This window comes from Cricetulus griseus (genome assembly GCF_003668045.3).
Source record: "Cricetulus griseus strain 17A/GY chromosome 1 unlocalized genomic scaffold, alternate assembly CriGri-PICRH-1.0 chr1_0, whole genome shotgun sequence".
NCBI lineage: Eukaryota > Metazoa > Chordata > Mammalia > Rodentia > Cricetidae > Cricetulus > Cricetulus griseus.
In genome coordinates, this window is record NW_023276806.1 from 55,957,691 (window position 1) to 55,984,656 (window position 26,966).

General features: G+C 44.5%; 1 protein-coding gene across 1 annotated transcript in view; it reads left to right on the forward strand.

The window, feature by feature from the left end:
- Nucleotides 1–294: 294 nt before the first annotated feature.
- The window catches only part of Cd101 (CD101 molecule), a gene marked incomplete at its 5' end in the record, with an annotated part of 30,519 nt that continues 3,847 nt past the window's right edge, over nt 295–26,966 (forward strand). Inside the window, 7 exons of the mRNA XM_035451310.1 lie at nt 295–739; nt 1,932–2,345; nt 5,134–5,520; nt 10,271–10,648; nt 11,331–11,735; nt 15,292–15,702; nt 19,884–20,279. Coding sequence (XP_035307201.1) covers nt 295–739; nt 1,932–2,345; nt 5,134–5,520; nt 10,271–10,648; nt 11,331–11,735; nt 15,292–15,702; nt 19,884–20,279 — 2,836 coding nt within the window. The remainder of the gene's footprint in view (nt 740–1,931; nt 2,346–5,133; nt 5,521–10,270; nt 10,649–11,330; nt 11,736–15,291; nt 15,703–19,883; nt 20,280–26,966) is intronic.

Genomic DNA, 26,966 nt, shown 5'->3' on the forward strand with positions numbered 1-26,966 from the left:
GTTTTTGCTGTTTTGCCATAAAATACTGCAAAAGGCCAGTTATCAGATATTACCTTTCAAGTAAGTCCATTTAGACAAATAGCTGCTTTGTGAATGTAGTCTTGGTACATGATTGGGCTAAACATTTTCCAAAGGAGACCAGGACTGTGCAAGCTTAAATAATGGAGGAACAATGACCTCACTGAGCCATTCCACTGCCATCCAGCCTGAGGAAGGCAGTGAAGATATGAGGTGATTATAGCTACTAACCTGTGATCTCATTTAACCAGGATGGTAATACAGAGAACTACATGATGTGCTACCCGGGAATTAGAGCACTCATCTATTTCTATTCCCCTTTCTTCCTCCTACTTGCAAGCTAAGCTCAGCATCGGCCAGAGGGAAGTAAAAATTCAAGAAGGACCTCTGTACAGAGCTGAAGGTTACCCTGTCAACATCAGATGCAATGTCAGTGGTCATCAGGGACCTTCTACACAGGATTTCGAGTGGTCTATTTACCTGCCAACAGCCCCCACCAGGGAAATCCAGATCATCAGCACCAAGGATGTCGGCTTCTCTTATGCAGTGTATGCCCAAAGGGTGCGAAGCAAGGAAATCTACGTGGAGAGACTACAGGGCAGCTCAGTCCTGCTACATATCTCCAAGCTCCAGATGAGGGATGCTGGTGAATATGAGTGCCACACACCCAACACGGATGGGAAGTACTTGGGAAGTTACAGTGCGAAGACTAATCTAACTGGTGAGCTCTTGCTAGCCAGCCCCTGGCAAGCCTGTCTCTACTCTTACAATGCCCTGCCAAGGGAACGGTTTTCCACTAGTATGCTTGCTCTAGAGCCTAGAGTATTTTGGAGATTTATTACAAGTAGGTGTCTCATGTTTTCCCAGTGACATATCCCACACAGGTTGAGCCAGTGTGGTGCCTTCCCAGGGTCTCCACTCATAAATTGATAGTAGCAAAGCATTTTGCTACTACCTGTAGTTAGGCATTTGCATAACCCCTCACCCCATATCATCATGCAACTTGAGAAGAGAGATGGCATGAATATCGTAGGTGATGGCACCAACTGCAGAATGGTATTTTCCAACCACCATTTTCTAGCACATTTCCCTATAGGGACAGTTCATATTCTTGCAACTGTCGTTTGCCTGGAATATCTAGCTTTCTTTTGCAGTTTAGCAAACTCCTACATAAACTTCAGATGCCGATTCAACATTACCTCCTTTGCAGAGACCTTTAGATCGCCGCAGAGCATATCCCCCGCTTGGTTCTTTTGAATGTCCTGTTCACACTGTGATTGCCAACATTCACCCAGTTATGTCATAACAGGCTATTTATATGCACATCTCCCACCACCTTCTGAGCTCCTGGGAACACTCAGCTCTTAGTGCAGTGTCTAGAGTATTTGGTAACCCAGTCTCATGAGCTTGGGGAGTATGGCTTACATATGAGGAAGAAGAGAATGATAGGGTCCTAAGACAGCTGTGGGAACTTGGGGAAAGATTGCATTTGGGCTCTGCATAGCAAATTAAATTATTTCAGATCTCTGTAATAGAAAAGACAGATTAGGGTCTGGGGAGGGAAATGAAGCCATCCATTCGTGTGCATCTAGTGAGAGACACAGGGTGGCTGAAGGCCAGAATCATGTCTAGAAGCTCTAGTGCTCCTCCCACTGGTGGCTAAGTAGCTAACCTGGCTCCAGTCTAGGCTGATGAAGCAAAGCCAGGGTCATATATCCCTGAACCACTTGCTTTGCAAAGTTCCCATGCTCCCTCAACAATAGGCAAGTCCCCCATTGGGAAAGCATATAGCTGGGAAAGCAAACTCAAAGGATGCACTTTGCAGATGAGGTTTAGGGCCATCTTCCCTCCAGAAGGTCTAATAAAACAAACATGAATCAGTCAAACGATGATTTTGTTTGCTTTGTTCCCAGTGATTCCTGACACCCTGTCTGCCACCATGCCCTCCCAGACGCTCAGTAAGAAGGAAGGCGAGCCATTAGAACTCACCTGCGAGGCAACTAAAGCAACAGCTCAACATACCCACCTCTCCCTCAGCTGGTACCTGATGCAGGAAGGAGGGAGTCAAGCCATGGAGATCATTTCTCTCTCCAGGGATTTTCTATTGGCCCCTGGGCCCTCCTATGCAGATAGGTTCATGGCCGGTGACGTGCGGCTGGACAAGCTTGGAGCCACTTCCTTCAAGCTGTCCATAGGCAGGCTCCAACCCTCAGATCAAGGCCAGTTGTTCTGTGAGGCCACAGAATGGATTCAGGATCCAGATGAAGTGTGGACTTTGATCACCAGAAAGCAGACAGATCAAACAGCTCTGAAGATCCAGCCAGCAGGTAATTATCTTCCCAGGAAACCTGTGAATTCCCTGTCAGTGAGTACCGCAAGGATAGCTTTTTTTTTATTTTTTTATTTTAACCTTTTGTTGACTTTTCCTAAAAAGTAGATAAGAAGTTTAAGTTAATTTTGTTTTTGTCACTTGGGAAGCATAAGTAAAAAGAAGATGTTCCAGAATATTCCATTTTGGCTCTACTCATGGGAGATTTTATATGGGGCAAGAAATATGAAAGAGAGCTGGAGAGATGGCTCAGAGGTTAAAAGCACTGGCTGCTCTTCCAGAGTTCCTGAGTTTAATTCCCAGCAACCACATGGTGGCTCACAACCATCGTAATGAGATCTGGTGCCCTCTTCTGACCTGCAGGTATACATGCAGACAGAACACTGTGTACATAATAAATAAATAAATAAATAAATAAATAAATATATAAATCGTAAAGAACACATGGTCTTCAAAAAATAAAAAAAGAAGAAATATGAAAGAACTAGATTGATGCTATAAGCCAGCCATGGAAACGATATTACAACCATGTTTACCAGGCACTTTGTAAGCATGCTATCTATATTATTTAATTGTAGTCCAAACGATCACCCCATAAGGTAGTCAGCTCCCGTTTTAAAAACCAGGGACTCCAGTTATAGACACCCTAACTACATTCAAACTCCTACTGGGGAAAGGAGGAATCTACTTCCAACGTCAAACCTCCCTCTCTCCAAAGCCCACCTACCACAGGCAGCTGGGCCTCAAAGTTGCTCTTATTTCCAGTATGAAGCTTTGTCCCTGTTGGTGACAGGACGTCTTTCCACCAGGCTTGAAATTGTCACCTTACATGACATTTTCATCAAAACTAGACAGAAAGACCTGGTCATTTTTGGTCTCTTTATGTGCATTGGTCCAATAGAAGGGCCAGCTAAAACTGTGAATATCCACTGTTTTTGTGGAATTTTTGTTTAACTAGGCAAAGATGTGTTACATTTTTTATGCTACATTTGTTTAACTATATAAAGATTTGTTGCGTTTATGTTAATTATATAAAATTAAACCTGGGCTCAGAGAGGCGGGGTTAGCAACTAGTTGGCAGGAAACAGTAGGGAGGAGCATAGTGTGGGTTTTTTAGTTAGGGTGGGGTGAAAGGAGAGGGGCTTCCAGGATACCAGCAAAGAGAGAAAGTTAGCCAATTGCTATTCAAACTCTATAAGTTCAAAGGTTTACACCCTAGCCTTTGCATTTTGAGTTTTATTAGAATGATAGAGATTTAGTTAAGCTATCTTTAGTGGCAGCAACAGATTCATTGTCTGGGGAAATAAAACTCCCCCCAGGCTATGGCCTGAGCAGCCAGGAAAGCACAGCCACTGTGAGGAAGGCAAAATAGCATTTTGTCACCCAACGTGGGCCACCGAATGTGGTAGGCTATCTTGGACCACCAGCCTCCAAATCTTGTCATGGAGATTTATTATTAGTTTTGAATGTTTTGTCTTAGTTTAGGCTTGTCCCACTAGCTCTTATAACTTATATTAACCTATTTCTCTTCTTCTACATATAGCTTCAGGGCTTTTACCTTTATTTCATTCTGTATGTCCTACTTTCTCTGCTTCCTCCATGCCTGGCTGGCTGGCAGCTGGCTGACTGGCTAGCTGGCCCTGGACATCTTCCTCTCTTTCTTCTTCATTCTCTCTTGAGTCTATATTCCTCCTCCTACTTATTTTCTCTGCCTGCTAGCCCTTCCTATCCCACTACTACCTACCTATTGACTGTTCAGTTTTTTGTTAGCCCAATCAGGCAGGCAAGGTGAAATGAATGTACATAGTTAAACAAATGCAGCATAACCAAAGCAACTCTTCTTCTTCTTCTTCTTCTTCTTCTTCTTCTTCTTCTTCTTCTTCTTCTTCTTCTTCTTCTTCTTCTTCTTCTTCTTCTTTTTCTTTGAGACAGGGTTTCTCCGTGGCTTTGGCGGCTGTCCTGGAAGTAGCTCTTGTAGACCAGGCTGGTCTCGAACTCACAGAGATCTGCCTATCTCTGCCTCCCGAGTGCTGGGATTAAAGGCATGCGCCACCACAACCCACCTGCAACACTTCTTTACATAGTTAAATGATTATTCTGCAACACAAACAAATGCAACATATCTCTACATAGTTAAACAAATATTCTATTCTACAGCTTCCTGTGGAAAGCAATACTCCTGTTGTGGATCACTGACTTTCTATGTTACTCTGCTCCACTACAAATCATCCTATGGCTCTCAAGTATTTGGCATACACTCATTGGGTCCTACAAGGCCGTATCACATGTGCTTGGAAGTTAGAAAAATTCTACTGGCTGTTTCTTAGACAAATGAACAAAGTAAGAAATAAAGACTGGGGGTTATGGTTCAGAGCAAGAAGTGAATGCCCAGCACACAGTGAGGCCTGGGTTCAATTCCCAGCACACACACACAAAGAGAAGCCATAATTTACAGCAATTCAGCACAGCATGAAATATTTCACTTTTTAATTAAGGAGGCATGCCTAAGTAGATACTTCACACATCTGTGCATGCTTTTTACTTGCTGGGGCTGCTTTCAGAAAACCATGGATACTGTGCTTTCTGGGTAATTTGGAATAGCCAGGGACTTTGTAAATTCTTTCACTGTGGGGTTGTTTTGGAGTGGGGAACTCACTGCCATCACAGAACTGAAAGGCTACATAAAATGCAGCCGTAGTATCATTATCATGGATCTCATCCCTCTTGGGCTGAAAAGGGCACGTACAATGGGCTTTCTAAACATCTGCTTTGCTTTTGTTGCCCAGCAAGAGATTTTGAAGTGAACATCACAGCCAGGAGCTCACCTGCTGAAGGAAAACCCTTGGAACTGATTTGCCTGGTTGTTGGCAGCAGTGGTGACCTGCAGCTTCAGGGTACTTGGTTCCTCAATGGGAAGGAAATTGCCCAGATTGATTCTGGTGGGGTCCTAGACCTGAAGAGAGACTACAGGAACAGAGCGAGCCAAGGACAGATGCAGGTTTCAAAGATAAGCACCCAGGCTTTCTCTCTCAAGATCTTCTCCGTGGGTCCAGAGGATGTAGGTGCCTACAGTTGTGAAGTGGCAGAGGTTGTGAGGACTCGGGCGGGCTCCTGGCAGCTACTCCAGAGAAAGCAGTCACCCATCAGCCAGGTGCAGCTGAGGGAGCCAGCAGGTACGTGACATGGAGACAACCACAAGTGGTGCTACCCCCCGCCCCCCCAGTACAAGAACACAGTGGGGATCTTCCTTCAGAGTCTGGAGTCTGTCAGACCCTTCTGGAGGTGAAGTGAAGGAGGGGAAGCATCAAGACTAGCTAAGACATTTGGAGTCCTGAGCCATAGGCCACGGTCACTTCTCTTTGCTTCTCTCAGTTTCAATTCTCTTGTCTATAAAATGACACAAGTAGGTGCCCCTTAAGTCCCTTCTTGGCATCTCAATGTTGTTTGAGTCTATTTGACTTTTTGAGTTACAATTTTTATATGCTGGTTTTCCTGTGTTAATGAAGTCCTCTGACTTCATGTGTTTGTACACATATGCTTTATAAGTGCATGAATATGCTGCATATGTGTGTGAATGTATATATGGGAGTGTGTGGTGGGGGGGGTGTGGCGGGCAGAGTCCCTTTTCCTGGGGAACACACTGCCAAGTAAACTGACCTTGAGTTGAGGCTGGGCAGCCATTTTTCAATTGCTTTCTGCTAATCTCATTATGTTAACTTGCACTGGGTCATAATTCTGACTCCTGGTGAGAAATGAGGAGACAAATGAAAGCAGACAGACTCCATTCTCTGTGCTTGTTGTGATGCGGTGAGATGTCTGCTCAACTGGTCCTCAACATCCCTGTGAATGAAACAGTGCAAGCCACTGCTGTGCCTTGTGTCTAGTTGTCCTTCAAAGGCTCAAAGCTTGGTCCTCAGCGTGGTGGTGGGGACGAAATTAGATAGTGGAAGCTCCACCCTCACGAATGATTTAATGCCACCTTGGAAGACAGGACTGTATAAACGAGGCCATCTTGTGTGCTTGTCCCTCCTACTTCCCTTTCTCTTCTGTGACATTCTGCTGTAGCTTGAGGGTCCCCGCCATGCCAGCACCACAATATTTGGATTCTTAAGAATCCCCCACCAGAGTCATTAGCACCGAGGACCTCCTTAAACATGACCTAACCTCAGATCTTTTGTTATTGCAGCACAAAACAGACTCAGGACAGCCACCTAACATCCTTACTTGTGAAGATTGGGTGACTTTAACTATGTTTGAACAATCAGTGCTTTATGTAGGGGAAAACCAGATGCACCCAGAACCAATATTAGAATCCTCTGGGCTGAGTGTTAAAGTCAAAGTCTAGAAAGAAAATTTGCCCAAAAGCAAAAAAAAAAAAAAAAAAAAAATAGGGGAAGAAATTTTAATTAAAAATCAACTGAGCTAAAATGAAAGCTAATCTTGCTGCATAGCTCATTAGGGGTATCTCCAAAGATAGATGAATGCCCCTTCTGCATTCTGCTTCCTTCTCCCCAGCGGCTAGGGAGAAAGAATGTCTGGAGGAGAGTGACAGGCGGGAAGCATTTTGGTGTTAGTTTCCACACTAAACATTTGGTCTAAGTTTCTAGGATTCAGGAAAAACATTGTGGGTGGTTTACATATTTACACAGAGCTCACTAAATCTCTGAACTCCCTGGGGAAAATATCTACAAACTTCCTTAAACCCTGGTAAGAACTTGATTCCAGGAGCTCCAAAGGGCACTTTATGGCATTCGGCTCCTGGTCCTGGGGAGAGGGATCTCTTTCAATGATAAAGAAATTTTTTTTTTCAGTAGTCTGGAGTCCAAACTGGGCCTAACATGTAGCAATTGGAAAACTTATTAGCATATTTATTGAGGACGTTGTCTAACATTCTGTTTTGAAAGTCAAACTGCTATTTGAAATATGAGCAGATTTTATTGTTCCATGAATATTTTAAACAGAAGAGAACACCCACTGTCCCTGTGCCTTGCTGTGCCTTTTTTCTTACTATGAGGCTAATGGCCACAATGAATGTTTGAAGTGATATTAGTTGAAACTAATCATGATGGTTATGTTACAGTGGTGAGATTATGACTAGTCATTTCCCTTCTAATTTCCAAACTTCAGTTATGAGTCATTTTTATATTAAAAACAAAAGGCAGATAGCATGATCGTGCCTCCGACACCCAAAATGCAGAGGCAGGTTTGATAATTTGCTCAACCTGTTTATGAAGATTAGTCTTCATCCTGCCGTTGTAGCTGGTGTGCATGCTGGAGCAGTGGAAGGGATCTCTTTCCTCTGTGGGGAAGAGCAATTTGCAGATTCATTTAGATCCCCTTTAGATTTCTAATGCCAGTTCTGTTTTATTTTTCTCTTTTGCTTTGAACCACCTCTGCTGTTGCCAGTGCCTCTTATTAAACACTAATGGTAATAGCTAACCCCTTTACAGTACTTGCTGTAGCCGGAGGCCTAAGCCCTTTGTGTGCCTCCGTTCAGTCTTCTCAACAAAGCAGAATGTGGCTGCCATTATTACCCTCATTTTTCCTGGAAAGAAATATGAAGGCTCAGAGAGGTCAAGTGTGCTGCCCAGAGTAATTCTGCCTCCGGGTGGTGGTGGTTGTTGGCCTTTAGAGCTGGGCTGCCCAGGACCTGGGAACTCCTGATGAGTCTGCATGGCCCACAGAGCAGCCAAGACAGCACCTTGCACATAAGCATTTGTTGAGTGGATGCTTGCATTTCTCCACGTCTTGAATTTCCCATCTGGGAGCCAGCCTTGCATTTATAGCTATGCTAAGTAATTTAAACATAAGAAGACCATCTTTCCTCTTCTACCACTCCTCCCCCCCCACGCCCCCCATCTGTCCCTCTCCTCCACCTCTCTCTCTTTTTCTCTCTTCCCTCTCTCCCTTCCCTTCCCCCACTAAAACTTAAAAAGGAAGACTACTTTGCCAATGATAAAAGACACATAGATATGCATCTGTATATGATGTATGCATATATAAACAAGTGTTTCTCCAAATTAGTATTTTTACAGTGGTTTTGTAAACAGAGTTCTAATTAATAATTTCCTTTCCCTGTTCAAAACACACACTAAGAGGATTAGACTCACTGGGACAAGGTAAGTAGGAGACGGAGAGCATGTTGAAATCACTGGCAGCCTGTATTTTTTTTAAAGGTTTATTTATTTATTATGTATACAGTATTCGGCCTGCATATATCCTTGCACACCAAGAGGGCACCAGATCTCATTACAGATGATTGTGAGCCACCATGTGGTTGCTGGGAATTGAATTCGGGACCCCTGGAGCCACCATGTGGTTGCTGAGAACTGAACTCAGGACCTCTGGAAGAGCAGCCAGTGCTCTTAACCTCTGAGCCACCTCTCCAGCCCCCTGACAGCCTTTATTCTAAAAAACAAAGCACTCCACCTCACTCCATGTAACTTCTCTTTACCCAGCATCGCACGCTTACATCTCTTTGTGAGATCCCACACTGTTTTAGGAACTGCTTGCCCTCTTCCATTGAAAGTTTGTTTGGATCCATCTCTGCTGGACCCTTCCAGGGACTTGGTTTCCCTCTAGAGTTTAGAAAACAAATCACATTGTACTCTGCTTCTTACTGAAATCTCCCCAGTGGTAAACATTCAGCTAGCTCCATGCAGTAGCTCATCTCCTCCTCATTCCTCCACTAACACTGTCTATGATTCCTAAATGACACTAATGTGAGTGAGAGATAAGAGGTCAAAAAGACAAGAGTTCCTTCACTAGCCTGAGCACTGCTAACAAACCATGGATGCAGACAGCTTAACCAGGGACCCTCAGATTTTACCCTATAAGACACTGGGAAAGCTACTCCAATATATTATGAGCTTCAAAGAAATTCAGTATGTCCAGATTCATCCAACTTATATGACTCAATCTATGATTTTCCGTCTAAATGCCTAGGTCAAAACAATAATGATATAGAGAAACTTGCGTTTAGAATCTGCATTTTGTAGGTTCAAATGAGCATGTACATCATAGTCTCAGATATTTGAGTACTTGGAGTTCAGTGGGTGCTGCTATTTGGAGGAGATTTCTGGGTTTTGTCTTGCTAGAGGAAATAAAATTTTTTGTAAACTTAAAAAAAAAAAAACAAAGTAAACACCCTGAACATTTAAATCATCAGCACTTCATTACTTTCAGGTTCATTTACTCACTCCAATGATTCAAACAAATTCTTCAGTATGGGCTGACTGAACAAAAGGATAAGAAAAATAAGTGTACATTATGAATCGTGTACATGTCCATAGGCTCCCTGGTCACCTGTCTTATTTTGACTTTGTGATGATTACCTCAGGGAAATTTATTTTACACACACACACACACACACACACACTCACACACACACACACACACACACACACACACAATACATATGTACCCATGCACACTTATCCATCCACCCATCTATTTAACATCCATCCATCCACTCATCCATCCATGTGTACATACATACGCACAGACGCATACACATACACACACATACATTTATCTATTCATCCACCCAAACATACATCCACACACATACATACATACATACATACATACATACATTTATCTACTCATCCATCCATCCATACATCCACACACATACATATGCACATACATTTATCTATACATACATACATACACATACAAACATACATATACACACATAAACATACACACATACATACATACATGCACAATACATTTATTTATTCATCCAGCCATTTACAATTTAAATGTTTGGCAGATCTTTGTTCTGGGCATGGTACAGGAGGAGTCAACCAGCTCCGATTTGTCACAAACAAGTCAAGACCTTATAATTCAATCTTACTGTATTTTAGAAATATTTTTGTTTAATTGAAACACTTTTCTTCCATAATCTGTAATCTACAGCAAGAAGTGTGACCGTGTCTGCTGAGCAGTGGGCAGTGTGGGAAGGAGAGGCACTTACTCTTCTCTGCAAGGCAGGTGGGGATATAGGTCCTCTGTCTGTGAGCTGGTGGCTCATCCCACAGGACCAGACCACACCCGTGTTTGTGGCTAGCATGGGGCAAGATGGTACTGTGCAGCTGGGAGTCTCATCTCTGGGCTCCAGGCACCATAGTAACAGAAGGTTGGAGAAGGTGGACTGGGCCACTTTTCGGCTGGAGATCGGCTCTGCCGTGGTCACAGACAGTGGCACCTATGAATGCAGAGTGTCGGAGAGGCTCCAGAACCAGGCCAAAGATTTGCAGTGGACCCAGAAGATTTCAGTCACTGTAAAATCTCTGAGTGAGTATCTGGGAAATCCTTTCCTGAATGTGTGTCAGTCACTTCATCCTATACTGCAGCTGGAGTAGTGTCACCCAGAACCCTTGCCAATGGTATGTGTACCCTGAGACCAGAGCAGGATCTGCCTGTCAGGCCTGTCCACTAACCTCTCAAGTTTACTCATCTTTATCAAGATCATTCTAGTTCAAAGTTGAAAACAAATCCCTATGAATAGGAATTGACTTACAGATGGGTGGAGCCAAGCCTCTTCCATTCCAGCAGCAGCCTGGGCATCATGAGATCTTCCCTGGGCACAGGCAAAAGAGTGATGCTGGACCCTGGGGGATGGGGAGGAGACCAAACACTGGCTGTGAGTGTTCTACTTGCTGAGTGGGGAGAGGAAGGAGGCCAGACCGTGGCTGTGAGTGTTCTACTTGCTCAGTGCAGCTGTCTAAGTGGCACACTGCAGAAACACTGCCTGTTTGTTGTGGCTGCTGAGAACAGTTATAGGCAATGGGGAAACTTGGAGGACTGAGGTTGGAATTGGGGACACACTGTACTGTGGACCAACCTCTACCCCCAAATTCATGATACTTCAGGAGTGCAAATGTGTGGCCCTGTGTGAAGGGTGGCATTGAGAAAACTTGGAAGTCCTGTGCGTGGACTTGGTAAACAGGAATCGTGTGTCACTTTCCCCCCACAGAATCAAGTTTACAAGTTAATCTGATGAGCCGCCAGCCACAGGTGACATTAACCCACACCTTCGACCTCTTCTGCGTAGTGAGTGTCAACCCCTCAGCTCTCAAGCTGCCATTCTCAGTGACATGGCAATTCCAGCCAGCTGGCTCTGGAGCCTTTCATCAGCTAATTCGAGTCACCCACAATGGCACAGTGGAATGGGGGGACATCCTCTCCCAGTTCCACAGGAAGACAAAGGTTTCACAGTCTTCATTTCGCTCACAACTCCAAATCCATGATGCTGCTATGGAGGACACAGGGGTGTATCAGTGCGAAGTGGAAGGTTATGACAGAAATTCCCTCTACACAAATGGTCCAGCCAGGGTATCTGCCACCTCTAACCGTTTGAGGATTACTGTCACCTTCCCAGGTATGGAATGCTTGAATGATACCTGCTTTAAAAAAGAAAAAAGGAAAGGAAAGGAAAGGAAAGGAAAGGAAAGGAGGAAGGAAGGAATGAATGAAGGAAGGAAGGAAGGAATGAAGGAAGGAAGGAATCTTTTTTTTGGGGGGGGTCAGGTATGATGGTGCACATTTTATAATCCTAGTCCTCAGGAGGCTGGGACAGGAGGATTGAGAATTTGAGGTCAGCCTAGGCTACAGTTCAAGCCTTCATTTCAAACTGTAACAACAACTCTTCCCACTTTGTGTAAACTATAGAAATAAACACAAAAATACCTAGTCATTGCGTTTGTGGTGGTAAAGTAAGCATGATGTGACGGCATTAACGTGAAGCTAGTACACATGGGATGGCCACACTGATTGTTAAAATGATGAAATGCTTCCACATCGGCCAATAACCACTACTCTGTGCCCCTCCCATCTGCCATGAATTCTTATTGCCAGCAGTGAAAGGATACTGTCTGGCACAGCAGGTCCTCAAGGGCCTTCCTCCAGAGGAGACAATCTTTTAGGGAAGTCACTGCTGGTGCCTCAGCATCTTTTTCACATTTGGAAGTGGTGGTGATCATGTAAATTCCATTAGAATACATTTAGCTACCTCTTTTAATGTGTTAACATACAAGAGAGAATTTATGGTTTCAGTCAAATTCAATCTTAATTCAATAATAGATCACAAAGGCTAAAAGTAAAAGCCAGACTAGCTAAGTTTTGCCATGCCATGTGCTTTCTCTCTCCTGACTTGCACTGGGTTTGGACAAGTTACTTAATCTACCCCTACCTCAGTCACTGCTTCTGTAAATTGCTAATGTGCCCTTGTATAGTGCACCCAGTGCAATGCCTGGTGTACAAAGCAGATGCTCAAGTGTGGTAGCCACCACCTACTCTGTGTTGCTGAGAAATATTTGTGTTAATAGTAATGATCTTGCTCATGAATTCATGCCTTAATGTACTTGTCCTTCCCTTGATGTTTGAGATTGCTTCCACAAATCTTTCTTTTTTTATTGTCCTTGGCCCCACAGCATGAGGTTTTCTCCCTAACACTAATGGTTCCTTCTCATTCTCTTGTATTCTCCTCCTACATTGAGTCACTATTTTTTAAATATTTTATTTATTATGTATACAACATTCTGCTTCCATGTATATCTGCACACCAGAAGTGCAGATCTCTTAACGGATGGTTGTGAGCCACCATGTGGTTGCTGGGAATTGAACTCAGGACCTCTGGAAGAGCATTCAGTGCTCTCAACCTCTGAGCCATCTCTCCAGCCCCCATTGAGTCACTATTTTATTTTAGTTTCTGTTTCTTGACAATGTCTCATTCTGTAGTTCAGGCTGACCTGGGATTCTCAATCCCCTTGCTTCAACCTATTAAGTGCTAGGATTACAGGTCTGTGCTACTGTACTTGGCTCTTCTTTTTTCTTTCTAAAACTCAGGTTAGCATCAGCCAAGAATGACCTTGAACTTCTGATTCTCTTCCACAATAGGCAAGCATTTGTCCCACTGAGCCCAGTTTTTCCCTAAAAAGCAACTGTTCTTTTAGATTCAAGCTTGGTATGTCCTCTGACTCTCCGTCATTTTCTATGTAAAATAATTTCTGCCCATGGATATGATCCACCTATTGACAGCTTCCATGTTCATTATTCAGAATGGTTTTTCTTCTAGTCTCGGAATTCGTAGTTAACTGCTACCAAGACATGCCTGAACTCAGTGTCAGAGTGTAAGTCATCACCATTATCCAAAGATATCCTTTCCATATTGTTCATGATGTCCTTACTACATCCCAGTGTCATAGATTACAAACTGTCCTCTTCATGTCCAAACTCCCATAACAAGATGTTAAAGATCTTCAATAATCCTATGTGTGTATTTCTCCAGTGCCCCTCAATTTCCATCTCAGATCTGAACCAACCACGCTGAACTGCCTGCAATTCCATAAGCCACATTTGCTCTCATGTTCAAGGTCGTTACTCAAGTTGTTCCTTATGTGGAATTCCTTTGCTCTCTATTTATCTGAGTGATTACTATTAATCTTCAAGACTTACCTCAGAGTTGCCTGCTCCAGGAAGTCTCTCCCCACTCCTATCTCTAGGTTAGGTAAACCTTCGGGTGATCCTCATATTTGTTGCATTTCTGTGTATCTCTGTTCTACATGGGTGACCTATTCTATGTCTGTAAGTCTTTGTCCCTGTCTTCTATCTTCCTGTAACCCAGTGATTCTCAGCCTTCTTAATGCTTTGACCGGTTAATACAGTTCCTCATGTTGTGGTGACTCCCAACCATAAAATTATTTTCATTGGCCGGGCGTTGGTGGCACACACCTTTAATCCCAGCACTCGGGAGGCAGAGGCAGGTGGATCTCTCTGAGTTTGAGACCAGCTTGGTCTACAAGGACTAGTTCCAGGACAGTCTCCAAAGACACAAAGAAACCCTGTCTCGAAAAAAATAATAATAATAATTTCATTGCTACTTCAAACTGTAATTTTGCTACTCTTATGAATAATAAGGTATTTGATATGCAAGATGTCTGATATGCCAATCCTGTAACAGAGTCAGTCAACCCCCAAAGGGGTCACGACCCACAGGCTGAGAACTGCTGCTCTAAACTGTGATTCACTGAGAGGAGGTGTTCACAAAATACCTACAATAGTCTGGTATGTGCTCCAATATGTGATTGACAAATGTTTGTTGAAGGGAATAAAGGGACCTGCTGGCAACATCAACAACAGTAGAGTGATCAACAAGGAATGGGAGTGAGATTTGTAAGGTTTATTGTGCATCTTGTAACAGGAAAAGCTGCTGGAGTTCAAAGGTGGCAGACTCCAATTCCATCTGAAATTCTCACAGTGGAATGGCTGCAAGGAGACACAATTGTACTAACCCACACACAACTTCCTCTTGTTTACTCATGTTTGAAGGCAGCTATCAAGAGACTTGACAAATCAGGGATCCAGAAACAGTCCATATAGTAAGCACACAGAGACAGAGCGCTCATAGTGTCTTTGTTTCTCACAATGATGCAGACATGCCATAGAAGAGATGCCTCTGCTTCAATACAGCAGTGATATCGTGTGGGGGAAGAGCTGGCTTTTTTTCCATGACTCTCCCCCTCCCTGCACAGTAAGAACAGAACGGGGATGAGCAGATTGATGCTATGAAGAGTAAACACCAACTTGCAATCACACAGACTTCTCACAGGCATGTCCAGTCTTTTGACATTGTAACACAACGCTGTCATTAACAAAGTTCATGTACAACCAAAGTGGAAGATTAAGAAAAAATTTCATAGTATTTGAAGTAAGCTTACACTTTTGTGTTGGGCCACAGTCATAGCTATTCTTAGCCACATGCAGCCTGTGAGATGAACAAGCTCAAAGTTGGAAAGCACAGCTTCATCAGATCATGAATTGTGCTGAAGCTGAATGAACAGTTAGGGCAGCTGTTTGCCCTGGTTGATGTGCTAGCTTAAAATTCTGTTTTTGTTTGTTTTCCCAGCAAAGTAACTCTTTTCATTCTTTTCATTCAGAGAGCAAACTGAGAGTGAACTCAAGCAGTCAGGTCCAAGAGCTCTCCATCAGCTCCAGCACGCATATAGAGTGTGCCATCTTGTCCCGAACTGCTGGAAACCTTCCACTATCCGTCACTTGGTACTTTTCTTCAACTCCTACAAATGCATCCTATCTGAAGATCCTAGAAATGGACCAAACCAATGTTGTAAAATATGGGGATTCATTTCAATCCCCTCGGAGCAAGCAAAAATTTCTTTCTGAGAAAGTCTCCCAAGACTTGTTTCTGCTGAACATTCTGAGTGTGGAAGACAGTGACCAGGGCCACTACCACTGTGCTGTGGAGGAATGGCTCTTGTCTACGAATGGCATTTGGCAAAAGCTTGAAAGAAAAACTTCAGGACTCACAGAATTGAAACTCAGGTCCACAGGTAAGTCTCAGAAGAGTGTTGTCATACACCTTTCCATATAATGGCCAACAGTCTTTAGGGTGTGACTATGAAGAGATTAAAAATATTATCTGGGGCTGGAGAGATGGCTCAGAAGTTAAGAGCACTGACTGCTCTTTAAGAGGTCCTGAGTTCAATTCCCACAACCACCATGAGATCTAGTGCCCTCTTGTACACATAATAAATAAATAAATCTTAAAAAATATTATCTGGCCAGGCAGTAGTGGCATGCAGTGGCAAAGGCAGGTAGATCTCTGAGAGTTCCAGGCCAACCTGGTCTACAAAGCGAGTTCCAGGATAGCCAGGGATTTTACAGAGAAAACCTATCTCAAAAAAACAAAACAACAAAAATCTGGACCATAAGAATAATAGCCTCCTACAAATGCACACGGGACCTGGTAACCCATCAGAGGCGAGAAGGTTGCCTAAGGTGAACCAATAGGAGGTTTCTAGCTTAAATGAGAACAAGATCCCTTTGCCTGGTTTGCTTGGCAGCTTGGCAGCCTGGTCTGCACAGCTGCCCAGGGAATCGTATCTCCAGATCTCTATAATAACAAGCTGTGTCACTCCAGTGGGGCTCTACTGTAATTTGGCAGAGAAAGAGTAATACGAAGCATATTTCTCCCACTGTGAACAGAAACTGTACAACTCTATGGGGATGTGTGGAGAAATTGCTTTTCAACATTTGGCTGCCTAAACATAAGGCAAATAAGAGTAGTTAACTGTTGGAATGGCTTACGGGGGAAGTCTTCTCCACCTCTGGAGATCTTTAAAAATGTAATGGAACTTCCATCCATTTGGGCTAGTCTATGAGTGCTGCTGTCTGAATGCAGGCAGGCTTGACTAGGTCTCTCAGTACTGGCTGGGTCACCTCTAACTGCAGATTAAAGTCAAATGGGTATCACAGCTACAGAACTGGACAAGGGCCAAGAGTATGATGTAAATAACTTGATCTAATGTGGTGCTTAAAGTACTATTTCCAAGATGACATGGAAAAACAAGCTAAGATTATAAGTGGACATTCCCATGTGCTAGGAAACAAGGCTGCAAAGATGAATAAGACATAGCTCTTGCCCTGGGGGAGCCCACAGTCTGTGAAAGAAGCAGAGGTAAAGCATAGCTTAGGAAGAGATCTTCCCCTATTCCTGGCTTGCTTCCTTTCCAGGCCCCTCTTCTTTCTCTGTTAAGCTTATGTGTTCCTCAGGGGGTGATCCTCGGCTCTTCTGCTTCTTAGTCTCTGTTGTTCTCAGAGCTTCTAGACCACTTCCCTGGCTTTCACTGTCACCTACAAGATAATTACTTTACATCTTTGGGTTTAGATATCCAGAGGCCTAGGCTTGTAGATCCTACTGTTCACTTCTACTTGGATGCTCCAGAGACCTCACTGCCACTGCATTTATGTCTCCCTACACTATGCATTTGTGTGACTGATATCCCTGCCTTCCACTTGTCCTAACCAAACACTTGACTGCGTGTGCCTGCAACATCTCTTGGCTCAAGCCTGTATACCTCAGGCAGAAATACAGCCTCTTTAGTGTATCAAGAAATCCTCAGTTTTCACCATTGAGTTGATTGGATTGGGAGGCACCCAGGAGGTTAGGAAGGTGTGTTTAGGAGAATAGTTTGGGTGTGTTTATGAGAACATTTCCAGCGAGGATTAACTAAAGGGGATCTGCCTGAATGTGTGTGGTCTCATCAAATAGACTGGCAGTCCCAGACAGAATAAAAGGGAAGAAGAATGAAATCCATGGGTACAGGCATGCTCTCTCTCTCTCTACATCCTTGCCATCTGAGAGGGGCTTGTACCACATGTTCCAACATTCTGTTATTCTGCCTTACCTCAGGCCAAAAGCAAATGATCCACCTGACTTTGGATTGAAATCTCTGAGGCCATCAACAGAACAAACTTTTCTTCCTCTAAACTCTTTCCTTTAGATATTTGTTACAACATCATCATCATCAACAACAACAAAACCAATACAGGAAATTGATGCTAGAGAGGTGGGGTCGATGCTGCGACCCAACCTGATGAAGTGGTTCTTAAGATCTGAAACTGGTTTGTGGGAGGAATTTGGAAGAGGTTGAGGAAGCAGGCTGCAGCATCTCTAGAACACTTTACCAAGAGCTTAATGGGCAATTCTGGTGAAAGAAAATGCTGGTAGGAATGTGGACAGAGAGACTGTGCTCATGAAACTTTTCATAGAAAAGAAGACTATTGGCAAGTGGTCATTCATGTTGAGTTCTGGCAAATATTTTGTTCATTCTCCAAGACTTTAGTGAAGTTGAACTCAAAGGAGTGGGAAATATTCACAGGCAACTCAGGCTATGGCATGGTTACTGCTAGCCGCTTTTAGCCAGGTTTACCATGACAATTAGGAGCAAAAACAGAGCAGAAAAAATGTGAAAACCTTGTCCTCTCCCCAATAAAGAGATTCAAGTTGGGGTTCAAAAAAGTGTGACTGTTAAAAATTAGTGCCACATACTTTGCACTAGCATGAAAGGGAAGGTACCTTGGAAGCATCTCAAGAATTGGCCAGACCCACCAAATCAAAGACTCAAGGATGTAGGAGTAAATTCATTGAGTACATTTTCCTTTGAAAGTTAGGTGTGGTAGCATTCAAATGGGAATCCTGAGGCAGAAATATGATAACTTCAAAGACATCCTATCTTACACAGTGAGTTCCAGACTACCCTGAGCTACTGTGGGTTTTGTCGTTGTTGTTTTTAATGACTTTTCCTTGAGATGAGAGCAACATAGCTGGAGTCCCCTGCTCACATGAAGCTCCACAGGAAGTTAGTTCTGTAGGATCCATGGCATAGGCTCTTAGAGGCCACTAAAGCCATGGTCCAAGCTTGACTCCTAGTCATAGGTCAAGCTAGTTATAAATCTTATCAGCAATCCATATAGTGACAGTTTCATAGACATGCAAAATTTAGGAATTATTGGTTCATGGGGCTGGAAACCACCAGCCATATGATACGTCTTTGCTTCCTTAAGTTGTTTTGCTGAGGTATTTTTGTCACAGTGATGAAACTCTGACTAAGATAGCACAGTGACACCTCTCAACTTGTAGTTAACCAAACTACAAGGGTATCTTAAAATACAAGGGTATCAAGCAAGTCCTCTCTGTGAGCTCCACGTGACTATGGGTTGACACTGTACACCTGGGCTAGGGAATTAATTAAGGGATAAGCTGCATGGAGCTGTGGAGGTCATCACTGTAACAGGCGATTTTCTCTCAGGTGAAAAGAAAAAAGAAGAAAATTAACCTTAGGGACAAAAGCCAAAGAGAAAACAAAGCCAGGACTGAAGGGGTCCCTTGAGCTTGGGACTGGACAGTGGTCAAGTACTGTGGTGGCTTAGAAACCAGTTTGCAATCAAATAGGGAGTTACTTGAGGCAAGGATGCAGGGAATTCTATATGAATTAATATTTTACATGATTCTCCATGAAGGACAAGTAAATACTAATTAGACTAAACATAGTCCAAGATCAGGAAAAAATGTTTAAAAGCAACAAAACAGATTAATGGATGAATTTGTATCAGAGTTGAAGATGTCATGATTTTCTGTCGTTCTCTGTTATAACTACTGGGTGTGTCATCCCAGGTCCTCACCTGCTGAATAGAGGGGAGTGGGGAAGAAGGAAGGCCCAAAGCTGTTCAAGGCACACTAATTTAATAACTGAGGTGGTTCCTCTGGGTGGTATTCTGTCACTTGTATCAGTGTTCTGTCTCTCAGTGTGCCTGAACAAGAGGTAATATCTGGGTGTGGTGGGGGAAGGTGATTTCATCAAAAGGAGTAGCAGTGGTGTAATATGTTACTTGAGAGAGTACTGAAAGTTGTCAACAGCACCTGTGGGAAATCAAAGAGGAAGTTCAAAGATAGGCAAAAGCTGCGAGACCCACTGAAGCCATGTTTATTTTAGTAGTAGAGTCTATCAGGCAAAGGGTCAGGCTAAAGGAGGGAAGTGGTTAGCTTGGTACGTAGCAGAGAATGTTCTGGCAAGTGTGAAAAACAGGGGAAAGGTCAAACATAAACAGCAATGATGAAGGTTCTAATGTCTGGAGAATACCAGACAAGATCTCCCAGTGGAACTGATGCAGCTCAGAGGTGACCATGCTGAAAGTCTGCTCTTCTCTAACTGTTCACTTTGCCTTCTAGGAAGTCGGGTCCATGTCTCCAAAGTGAGCTGGTTGGGAAACGCTACTGAGCATGGAGAGGTGGACATCAGCTGCAGCCTGCATGGCTCCGGCAGCCCAGCCTCCCTGTACTCCGTGACATGGTACTGGAGCAGAGAAAATGCTGGGCGTCAGATGCTGGTCCACCTGCACTATGATGGCTTGCTGGAGTACGGCCAAGAGGGGCGCAGGACACTCCTGCACTGCTACCGATCTTCTCCCACAGACTTCATCCTGAAGCTGCATCGGGTGCAGCTGGAGGATGCTGGGATGTATTGGTGCAGGGTGGCAGAGTGGCAGCAACATGGCCACCCCGGCAAGTGGATCAACCAAGCCTCAGATGAGTCGCAGCGGATGATGCTTACAGTGCTGCCCTCAGGTAACTTGGGGGTCAATCAGCCACTGGCTCATGGGGTCACTGGCATATCTGGCTTCCCTCTGTGCTTCCTCCTAGCTTTGTTTTCCCCCCTTTCCAAGGCTAGTGACAATTTTTCAGATTTCTCAAAGAAGGTGACTTTACTGCCTTTCTCCATAGTAACTCAATTCAACCCTCAAGGTTACATGAGGGTTGGGCACAGGCACTTGACTAATGGGCACATCTGAACTGTTCTGACCTTCCCTTCCCAAGCAAAAGCCATCAGCATTGTGTGTGCCTCGGATACCCAAAGAACATGGACATCAGCATCCTTACCTCTTGGCTGATCCTCTGATTTTGGGATGCTGTTTTGTGGTGGAAGAGATAACGAGACAGAATAAGATGATAGTTGTGATGACAGCTTTGCATTTTGACCCAAACAAACCAGACTCTATTACACTCAAATGCTCCCTTGCTCAAGGGAAGAAAAATTAACAGAACCAAAAACACTCTTCCTCAGAGAATACACACTCTCCCCACCCCCACTCCCTCTCTCCCTCTCCCTCTCCCTTCCCCCTCTCTTCCTCTCTCTCTCCAAATTGTCAGGGCTTTGATAACTAGGCAGACATACTCAACTTGCAGAGAATGATTTCTGTGTTCATAGCTTTAGAAACCCTAGTCTCAGATCATGTGGCCCTAGGACTCTGAGTCTGCAGCAGCACACCATGGCAGGAGTGTGTGACTGAGCAAAACCACTCACCTCTAGCTAGGAAGTGAGAGAGAGAGAAAGAGGAAGGGCCAGTGTCTCACTGTCCTTTCAATGGCATGCCTTTAAAGGCACCATCACCTCCTAATAGAACCAAACTGTGGAGGAAGCCTTTCCCACATGGATCTTTTAGGGGATGGGATAGTCATTTGCGATCCAAACATTAGCACTGTTTGTTTGGTGTCCTCTTTCCATTGCATTATTATGCCTTGGAAGACATCGAAGAAGGAAGGATGCCATATAGAGCTGCCTTATAGTCTCCAACAAAGAGAAGAGCCACTCAAAGGCCTTTAACCAAAGACTGACAGTTCTCTGTGTAGGAAGATCATCCTCAGCCAAACATCTCAGCCGAGTGCAGTATCAGACAGTGATGGGCATCTATTAGATATGTATTAATAATAATAAGTGCTTTCTTCCAGCTGGACGACTGGCTACAGTATCTGCCAGCTCAGTATCTTACTAACTTCTTTCCAGAGAGACTCAAAGAGCTGAAAGGTGAACTACAGGCTGAACTTATATTGGAAAAGGATCACTAGAGAAATTCAGGCCGAGTCTTGGTACTCCACCACATTCCTAGCAGACCAACTAGCCTGAGCAACAATCTCCGGAAGCAGAGGGGTGCATGTGCCAATTTCTCAGAGGCAAACAGAGCCTCACTGCATCCCAGTGGGGCTCCATCTGACTTGTTCCCTAGGATTCCATCATCCTCTCCCCCAGTTCATTCTTCAGGGCTCCATCATCTTTTCCTCCTGGCTCTTCTTCAGGGCTCCACCATCCTCTCCCCCTGTTCATTCTTTGGGTTTTCATCTTCTTCTTCTCCTGCCCATTCTTCAGGGCTCCACAATCCTCTTCCCCTGTCCATTCTTCAAGGCTCCATCATCCTCTCCCCTGTCTGTTCTTCACGACTCCATCATCCTCCCCTCATGTCCATTCTTCAGGAATTACTTTTTTCTTCCAAATGACCAGGCAGAATTGTTTTTTATCAGCTTTTCATTCCAACAATTATAGGTTACCCCATATATCTGGGCATACCCCCACAAATGTTTTCCCCTGGGATTCATAAGCCCCATAGAATCAGCAGTTTTTACAATAGAATAAATAGATAACAACCATAAAAGGCACAGATTCTGTGACTAGCAAGCATATCTCCTCTGAGACAGGTGAGTCTGCACAGCATATCTATGTGAGGTCATGTAGAGCATCTTGTAGGTCATGAAGAAGAAGAACTCTGGAAGAAGACACTAAAAACAGAGTCATTTTGGAAAAAAGCTCACAGACCTGTGCCATGACCAACAGGGTTTTCATTGCAGCTAACTTTGTGTTCCCAAAGAAATCCTGTGACTGAGCAGTTGACCCTGCTTTGCCTTGCTGCTCCTGGTGAGTGGTTAGGGAGACAATCTGGGGTGATAAAAGTCCTTAGGACTTACAGTCCTAACCACTTATTAGCCATGTTATCGGACTATTAACGTGCATAATGTTTGGTTATCTCATAAAATGAAGATCATAATACAAATATGTTTTTAAAAACCTAGACACTGAGCTGGGCAGTGGTGGTGCATGCCTTTAATCCCAGCACTTGAGAGGCAGAGGCAGGTGGATCTCAGTGAGTTCGAGGCCAGTCTGGCCTACAGAGAGAGTTCCAGGACAGCCGGGACTGTTACACAGAGAAACCCTGTCTTGAAACCTCACCACCCCAAAACAACAACAAAAACAAAACAAAAAACCTAGACTCTGGCATGTTATAAGATCTAGATCTAGATAAATGTTAACCCCTTTTCCTTTATACCTCCAACCCAATATGTTTTATACGTATGTACACACTGTCATAATTTATTTTCTATTTTCTGACAAATGCAACATAAGGGAAGAAAAGGTTAATTCTGGCTCCTAGTTCAAAGACACAGTTCAACCGGGTGGTGGTGGCACACAATTTTAATCCCAGCACTCGGAGGCAGAGGTAGGTGGATCTCTGTGAGTTCAAGACCAGCCTGATCTACTGAGCGAGTTTCAGGACAGCCAGGACTGTTACACAGAGAAACCCTGTCTCAAAAGAAAAAAAAATATGAGATCTGAGCCCACAAAACCATAAGTGGCAGGGAGCAGTTCCACAGAATGGGGAAAGTTGAATCCACTATGATAAGTGTCATCAGAGGACTATAGTCCCCGAATGCTGAGGGAGCAACTGAACCGGAGTGAAGGGTCACATGGGGATGGGAAGGTTCCCTAGAACATGGATGCATGAGGAGAGAGAAAACTATTTTAGGGAAATGATAAGGTACACAATAAAGCCCGGGAACCTCGGTGGTTAGAAGGTCTGGAACTCAGAGCATACAGTACAAGGCTAAAAGATGAAGGCACTAAGGTAGGGGAACCACAGAGCTCAGCTGTGCTTAGTTTATGAAGCGAGGGAGGGCACTTTATCATGACAGCCATGGGATGCTACTGAATAAGTTCATGTGTGGCAGTGACACCCTCAGAGCCATGTTTAGGAAATTCCCATTGGTTTCACCAGTGAAGCTGAAGTGGAGGGAGGCAGACAGAGCAGGGAGAACTACATGAACCTGTAGCCAAGAAGAGGCAACAAGAAGGCCCGAGTGCAGGCAGTGCTAGGGAGAAGGGGGAAGAACAAGCAGTAGGAACTGGGAGGTCGATAAGATAGACATCTGTGGGCGGTGAGTGAGATGAGGCAAATTTGTACTGGGGCTTAAGTGGATCACAAGGCCATTTACCAAGCAACCAAACCAAGGTTGAGAGGGGAGATGTGTCCAATTTGTGCAAGTTGAGCTGGAACTCAACCCAAAGAGCTTTCAAGAGGTGCTTATCTGGGAGATAGTGGGAATTTCAAAATGTGAACTGCACCGGACTTGCATACTAAGTGTTATCAATGTGTGGCCTGTAATGACCCTCAAGGAAAGACAACTGAGGTATCCAGGTGTCAGTGGTGGAAAATCAGAATAGCATTATCAGGAGGCAAGGGGAACCCAAGAGACTGAACAATACAAAAAGGCTGTTTAAGATAAGAGTGGGAGGACAGGAGAGAGGCCTCGGTGCTTAAGAACACTGCTGTGCAACTGTGAGAACTTGAGGTCAGGCCCTAGTACCACACACAAGCCAGGTATGATCTCATATGTACTCGGGTCAGGAGACTCTCTGGGGTTTGCTGGCTGCCAGTCTAGGCAAGAATGAAATGTGAGCTATGGGTACAGGAGAGACTCTGCCTCAAAGGGACAAGGCCGAGAGTGAGAGAGGAGGACACTTGTGCGCTCACATGCTTGTACCACACACACACACACACACACACACACACACACACACACACACACACACACACACACACGACAACATCTCCACATGGCAGGGGCAGAAAAGCAGTGAAACCAGCTGAGGTGGCTGAAGAGTGAGGAAACAGACATGTCACGTGAAGGTTTCTTTCTCAAGAGCTGCAAACGGCAAGAGGGAAGACCGTGAGAAATGGCAGGAAGTATTGAGCAATGAGTTTTAGTTATGTGCTCTGTTGGAGTTCAAGTCGGTAGGGTCTGGAGCATGTTCACAGTACAGAGGTGAAGGGGCAGTGGGAAGAAAGATGAGGTCCATATGGCAGTCTAGCATCTGGCTGTGAAGGTGACCCTTAAGCCAGTGCACCTCCATGCCATCCTTCCCTGGGCCACAGCTGAGCATTCATGTTTCTCTGACTTAACCTTCTCTCAGTCATCATCCTGAAGCTACCTGTACCACACACATCACCACTAGTGGCCATGGACTTTGAGAATACATGGACATTGTGTGTGTTCTCTCAGCTCTAGACTGACCCGAGAGACGCTCAATAATTACCAGCCCACAAGTGTGCTCCTGCTGACTGCCAACTCTGCATGTTGGTAGAATCCAAATCAAATACAATTCACTAGTGCTCTTTGCTTCTCCACTTCCTCTATTTGACCACACCAGATTAGGTTAGTTTTAGGACTACAGAAAAGAGCCATGGATCACAAGGCTTGAGTGGAGGCCGAACAGGCATATCCTAGACCTTGCCCCCACCCCGGGTCTCTTTACAAAGACTTAGCAGGGTAGGGGCTGTAAGGATAAGTCTTTTTACCTCACCTTCAGATCCTTAATACAAACACATTAAATTTATTTGTTTGTTTGTTTGTTTATTTGTTGGGGTAAGGTTTCATGGAGCCCAGGCTGTCCTTATACGTGCTGCGTAGCCAAGGATAACCTTATAGTTCTGATCCTCCTGCCTCTACTTCCTCAATGCTAGGGTTACACATCTGCTCCATTACACTAGATTTATATGGCACTAAGGAATGGACCAGGGCTTTGTGCATGCCAGGCAAGCACACTGCCAGTAGAGCTATATACCCAGTCCCTAAATGTCATATTCTGAAAAATTGCCTGTGATGCAGTGATAAGCCAGTCTATAAGACTTTGGGGGCAGGAGGTGGATGGATTATTTGTGGCAGCATAATACTTATTACTATCTCCTAGCTTTTATGTAGATGAGGATTATTTTTAGAGTGGATTCTTAAAGGAGACATGCACTCCTACTGCTCTGAAGTTTCTAGAGAGAACATTTGTTTACCTCCCCTAGTACACTCAACAAGGGCTGGCCTGAAGCACTCAGCTAACACTTGATGAAAGAATGAGCAAGCACACCTCCAATTAGGTCAAAACAGGAAGCTGTGGGGGTGGGGGGGACACATCTGTTGTGGGATGTACTTGCTGTAGAGATTCATACCCCACTTGGGGGGCCAGCTCTTTTAAATGACCTCATATGGCCCAAGTTCTGGAGGGAGGTTTGGAGCACCTTTATCCTCTGCCCATCCTAAGTTGGCATGTCCGGAGTAGTGTCTAAAAGAAGAGCTCTTCATGGGGTGCCTGGCTGTGGGCAGAAGGAAGCAAGCTATAAACGGCTGCTCAAGATGAAGTGTGCTTGTCATGTTTTTGGCTTCCTTCTGCAGGCCGTGCACTCTGAGTATGGAGCACTTACTTGGATTGATTCAAAATGTCAAACTGTAATGGTTTTGAGTGTCACCAGTTCTCATCCAAATATGGGTGAGAGGCAGATGGTGGGAAATGGTGACGGCAGGGTCCAGAGCAAACAGTGTCCTCCCAGCAAACAGTGTCCTCCCCCAAGAGGTAATTTAGATGCACTGGAGCTGACAGTTGCTTGCTGTTGGCCAACTTGGTGCTGTGCAGAGGGCACGGCGCTGCCCTTTGGTGGCAGATTGCTCTAAATGGAAAAACCTCCTCCACACAAAGACTGTTCTGTTATACTAAAGGCTAGAGTCTCCGGGGCAGAATAGCCCAATGCCAGATTTCTTCCTACTTCCTGCATGCCTGCCCCATCTCACCATCACCCTACTGCCATTCCAGCAGCTATAAGACTTGCCACGGACTCACCTCCTGATTCTCTACCACCCCTGACTAGAAACGAAGCCAGTATCACTGTTACGAAATGCGATGACCAAGGTAACTTATAGAAGAAAGAGCTCGTCTGGACTTATGATTCCGGAGGGGTAGCAACCATGATGGCAGAGCAGAGGCAGCAGGTGGCAGGCACAGCCACTAGAGCAGACACGGGGACTCTCATCTTGAACTGTAAGCACAAAGCAGAGAGAGCAAACTCGGAGCAGCATGGTTCTCCAGGCTCCCAAAGCCTGCCACAGTGACACACTTCCTCTAGCAAGGCTGTACTTCCTCAACCTCCCCCAAACAGGGCCAATAACTGGGAACCAAGTGTTCAGATGCCTGAGATGGATGGGAAGACTCACTGATATCACCACAGCTGGCATCTCCAAAGGAATCAGTCAACGTCCAGCCCATGAAAGAAGCCGAGGAGTGTGTTGTGTTGGGTTCAGATTCCCATCTCTGGGACAGAAGACCTGAGACAATGTCTAGGGAAAGAAGTCCTATTTTGTCTTATAGTTTTGGCGTTTTCAGGCCAC